Source organism: Cynoglossus semilaevis, chromosome 12, assembly GCF_000523025.1.
Source record: "Cynoglossus semilaevis isolate Cse_v1.0 chromosome 12, Cse_v1.0, whole genome shotgun sequence".
Lineage (NCBI taxonomy): Eukaryota > Metazoa > Chordata > Actinopteri > Pleuronectiformes > Cynoglossidae > Cynoglossus > Cynoglossus semilaevis.
The window spans coordinates 17,488,231-17,493,848 of NC_024318.1; the positions used below are offsets into that span (position 1 = coordinate 17,488,231).

Consider the following 5,618-nt stretch of genomic DNA (forward strand, 5'->3'; position numbering starts at 1 on the left):
ATAGATAGATAGATAGATAGATGAAAACATCTACCATCACAAGGTCAGGATAAAATTACTGCACCTTCCTAATTTACTTAATAGGAAATGATCCTGGATGCAAGCCAGGTGACACAGAATGGATCATGGAGCCTGGACTTTTCGGTAGTGAGGAAGTGGAAGAATGGGAGCTGGCGGACAGGAAATAGGAAATCGCAAGGAGACAGAGTTCTGAAGGAGGGGGGGCATATAGGTCTGGTCTAATGACTCTAAACATTGAAACACAGGGAAGGTATAAACAGAAGGGTGGGGGCAATGACAACAAAGTACGCAGGTAGAGGCAAATGGCACAGCTGGAGGTTTAGGATAAATATAAAAGAATGTGATGTGGATAAAAGGCCACAAAAGAAAATAACAAATGTTAAGGATGGTGGTAGAGAATGAGAGCAATAAAAAATAACACAAGAAAGATGCTGAGAGGTTTTCCAGACCAGTGGTTCCCAAACGTTTTCATGCCAGGGCCCTCAAAATAGTAGTAGCTTCTGGCCATGGACCCCCTTTTAAAGCCCACAGACAATGCTAGAAAATATGTAAAGAAATATCAAGTTTCTAAATGTACTGTGCCAGAACACCAGTGTGCAATAGCCCAAGGGAGAGATGAGGACGGAGGACTATATGTAGAGGTGATAACAAGTCGATGAAAGTCAAGGAAAAAGGATATGTCAAGTGCCATGTTGATAATGAAGAGAAGTGCAATACATTTCCCTTCCTTAATTTCCCAGAGGGAACTCCTGAGGGATTAATAAAGTTCTATCTATCTATCTATCTATCTATCTATCTATCCATCTATCCATCTATCCATCTATCCATCTCCATGTGTAATATTGTAATACAGAGAAAAGAGGAGGGCCGACTTGCAACTGACTTTCTACGACATACTGTAGACGTGATGAAGCTCAGCCATGGTTTTGTTATTGTTCTCTGTTTAGAACAACAGGAGCCGTCTGTTTTTCCAGCTCTGTGTGAAAATGCGAAATGTGGGAGCGCATGTTGGTTGTGTTTCTCAAGTAAACATCAAGTCTCTTGTCCACCTCACATCCTCTCTTATTTAATAATTGCTGCCACACATCAGACAGGGGGCGCCGGTGGAACGTTGGTGTTTTTGAGCTGTGGCTCTGGTTCAGCCCACTGTTGACATTATTCGCCATGCATCCGAAAAATTAATCACTTCTCCCACCCTACTCTTTTTTTCATATTTGTCTTGCAGATAGATAGATAGATGGATGTATGGATAGATAGATAGATAGATAGATAGATAGATAGATAGATAGATAGATAGATAGATAGATAGATAGATAGATAGATTCACAAACATAGCTAGCTAATTGGAGACTTTATTTCAAAGAAAAGCTATAAAAATAATAATAAAAACAATATAATAATAACTAGGGATGCACCGATCCACATTTTTTCACTTCAGTCAATCAACATGTAGTTCAGCAGAATATGACTTTTTTTTTTAGTTAGAAAACTACTTCTACAGGTTGGTGATGTATGTAATTACCCACATTGTTGTTACACATTTGAGTATGATACTATATTACATTTTTAAGGGTACTGAATATGTTCGAGTGGTTTTCTGAACACGCTGTAAAACATATAGTTCTCTGTGGCGCGGGTGACTTAAAATTGCGCCACAGCAAACTTTCTTTTCTTTCCGTTGTGAGAAACCATGTCGTAGTTTCTGGCTCCAGCACATTTAAGTTTGGGTTAAAAACTATTCCTGTTTTTAACATAATTAAGGCTATTTTTCTTGAATTTAAAATCAGATGTTAAAAATAAACCCTCTAAAATCTGTGATACAAAACACATTTTTTCACAAAGCAATGGGAAGATGAAAGATTCATGGCACAACTCGATATTAGGTAAAGTTGCTGCAACTACCGTATTTTCCGCACTATAAGTCGCACCTTTTTTCATTCTTCATCTTGGGCTGGGTTTGCGACTCAGATGCCCCATGTCACATGTTTGTTATTTTCATAGACAGCCGCTAGGGGGCACTCTAGCTGGCTCATACTCTGGAGCAACTTATTTATGGTTCTTTTTTCTTCTTCATTATGCATTTTTGGCTGCTGCGACTTGTACTCTCCTGCTAGGACAAATAAACTGTGAAACCTCAGCTATGATGATGGTGACAGGTTTCGAAGACATAAAATACAACCAAATGGCTCAGTCTCTCTACACTCCTGTAATTTATATGTGGTTGGCAGCTGCCCTGGACTCTGACCTTTGGACATTGTTTCCAGTTGAATCAAATGTTGAAAGAAGCGCGTGTGCTTCCACTACAGCACTGAACGTGAAATAAAAACTATTCAATAACTCCGGACATTTGCAGCCTGTTTGCTGTGTTAAACAGAGGTGAGGGCTGCAGAGGGTTTCATCTAACACTGGGACGTTGATGTGTTTTTACAGCCTTGACTGTCAACAGTCTGTGGCATCTAAGGTCAAATAATAAACTTTTGTCAAAAAAAAAAAAAAAAGCTTCGTAGAGTGAGGACTTTCTTAATGTCAGGGGAAACCAGACATAAAATTTCTGTTTAACACTTCAAGGTCAAATGATGAAATTCTAATTAAAGCTCATTCGAACTTTGCAGCCGGGACAAGTTACACCATGAAACCCATGAATAAATAGCACTGTGTAAAGCGGCGCATTCGTCGTGCAGCGTTATGTCTTCTCAAATCTGTTTATTTTCTGTTAGGACTGTCAAACAACAGTGAAACTCAGCGTCCAAAAAAAAATCTAAACTTGACATGTTTTTCTAGCTCTTGATTTAAAATAAAAACACGATACAATGTCTTTAAAAATACAGCTAAGACTAAAGAAATGACAAATGATGCAAAAACAATTTGATAAATATTTTTGACTTATATATTTTGTATTTTGTACGTTTTTTTTTTTTGCTTTTTTTGCTTTCACTTGCTTTGAGTTAATTACTGCTCAAATAAATGAACTTTCGTTGTAAATTTAAACATAAATTATCTGACTAATAACAGGGACAGTAAGTGGAAGTGCGCATGTAAACACAAGCAGCAAGTACATCCTCTCGTGTCAACATGAGTTTTATGAATAGCGCTGGTCTTAAACCGGAGGGTTTTTAAACAGTACGGCTGAGTCACAAAAATTGTCAGCCGATTTATGACTTAAAGGAGGCATTGTGCTGCCCGATAACACAAAATTAGTGAGGAGACAGAAAAAAAGAAGTGACCTTTCACACACTTTCAGGTCTCCTTCTCCAGAGGGGTTGAGAGCGTCTACAAAACAGCAGATGCTGCATCTCCTAATACCTGCTCTGCTTTTTTTCAGGCCAGAGATCACAAGATTAGACAAGAAAGACAAGAAGGTCCCAGACAAAACCCATCACCTAAAATAAAATAAATTAACGTCTTCTGTTGCTTTGAAGTTTTGAGTACTAGTTTTCTGTCTTTATAATTAAAGCCTCGCGCGTATTCTCGTTTTGTAATGTGACTATACTAAAAGCAAGAGAATTTTCCATTTTCCAAGAGGCACATGTTGAACAGGTCTTATTAATGGAGATACAATCAAGGACAAACTGCAAACCAGGAAAAGCACTATTACAACAAGGTCGGTCTCATGACTTAATCACCAACGCGGGACAATTAACAACAGAAGACGAGGCGCCACAGGCTGTGACGTCATTTTGTAGCTTGAAAGCAACATGCACACACTATGTATGAATTCGTGACAATATGAACTGCCAAAGGTTCATTCAGCATCCCCGTTGTAGTAAAAGGCCAGTGGTTGTGACGAATGTAGGAAACGAGAGTTACAGGTACGACGAGATACCTGCAGGTTTTTCAAATGTCTCAGACGTGCAGATGCACCGTAGACATTTGATGTTAACTGATTGGTCATTGTTGACGTAAAGACAGGACATTTTTTTTAACCAGGTTAAAAGATGAAGATGTTAAGGAACTTGTCAGTTGAAAGATACACTATGTAAAATATGTTATCTCAGTTTTAAAATTTAATTGATACATTATCATCTTTATTATTATTATTAGCATGTTTTGGGTATACTTTATGTTTGTGCTGCATTTCTCTACAAAAACTAGTCAGAAACTCCATGTCTTAGAAAGGTTTTATAATCATGGATATCTCTATCATAAAGATATATGATATAGATCTAGGTAACAATTTGAAACAATGTAATGTATATTACCATATACGTATATGCCTTTTAAAACATCAACACAGGGCTCCAAATATTTGATATTGTATTTAAGGGTTGTAAAAAAAAAAATTAAGATAAAGTACGCTTGAAATGGCTTATTTCATTCGAAATTAATAATAATTTCATTGCAATGACAACCAATATCGACCTCGTACCAACATTTTTGCAGCACCATTTTGAACAGTGATTATTGCCATTAAATGTGTCTCCTTTTCCAGTGGAACGGCTAAATAGCATATCATCATTATATGATACTAATGAATTAATTCCAGACAAACTGTTCAACGGGTTTTAATTAGGTTTCATCACAGGCACCGTGTCTCAATCGTTGGATTAAAAACACATTAACATTGTTACAAGGCTTTTCCTCTTGGCTGTGATCTGTTGCAGATCACAGCCAAGTCACATGCTGCTCTGCAGCAGCAACAGGTCCCCTTCTGTGTGCTGCTCCCTCTCTCACACACTCACCCTGAACACGCAAAGATGCATTTTCGACAATCACACACACTTCATTATAACACGTGTATATACATTTTATCATGACTTTTTTTTAAATTTTTATTACCTCTTCTTCTCCTTTTCGGCCGTCATATCTGCTCTTCTCGCGCTACAATTCTCCTTCAAGTGGTTGAGTAAAGCCCAGATTTAGTAGAAGATAAAGTAGAAGTCAGTGTCGGAAAAGTGTCCAGGTGACGACTGGGGGAATAGGGTTAGTCTCCAGCAGCGACGGTTCTCGTTCTCGGATGGTTCTGGTGATGGTGGGGCCGCACAGTCTCAAAACACTGCCGAGGATTGTGCAGCTTCCCACCACAGAGACGAGAAACTTCTCACCGACCGCAGAGCTGAGCGCGGGTCGGACGCCTATTGAGTTGTTAATACGCTGTTCTTCCTTCGCCCGAAACTGCCGCGCGTTCCTCCTCTGCAGAACTTTTCGCTCCCTAGGTTCGGTGAGAAACTCCCAGTCGCTTTTCCTCGGTCTTTGACCTGAGGCTCAGCTGGAACTATGACCGCCGCTTATCGCTGCAATTGGCTGAAGACTCAGGGACGGAGCCCCGCCCCTTCAAGTCCACAGACCAACCAAAGCCGTACATCTGCAACAGGTAAGTAATAATAATAATAATCATGCATTTATTATTACTTATCCCATAATTATATTATTATTATTATTAGTAGTAGTAGTAGCAGTAGTCGTATTGTAATAAGCCACTGATTCTCAATTATTTTCTATTAACCCCCCCAGCCCCCTCATAGATTCAGAACCAGATAATATGTATTTTCTTATCGGTACAAACCACTGTATGAGTTGCTGTAGTGATTCGAGGCTCGTTTTCAAGCATTACACCAGCAGCACACCTCCGTTTAGCGTGCCATATTTCATTTTTAAGC

The 5,618-nt window shown here is 38.9% G+C and overlaps 1 protein-coding gene across 2 annotated transcripts in view; it reads right to left on the minus strand.

The window, feature by feature from the left end:
• Nucleotides 1-5,251, minus strand: part of epas1b (endothelial PAS domain protein 1b) — a 38,368-nt gene extending 33,117 nt beyond the window's left edge. For both annotated transcript variants that reach the window (XM_017037426.2, XM_008322567.3), the window contains exon 1: nt 4,798-5,251. In XM_017037426.2, the coding sequence (XP_016892915.1) occupies nt 4,798-4,823 (26 nt within the window). In that variant the 5' untranslated portion in view covers nt 4,824-5,251. The remainder of the gene's footprint in view (nt 1-4,797) is intronic.
• Between the last annotated feature and the right edge of the window lie 367 nt (nt 5,252-5,618).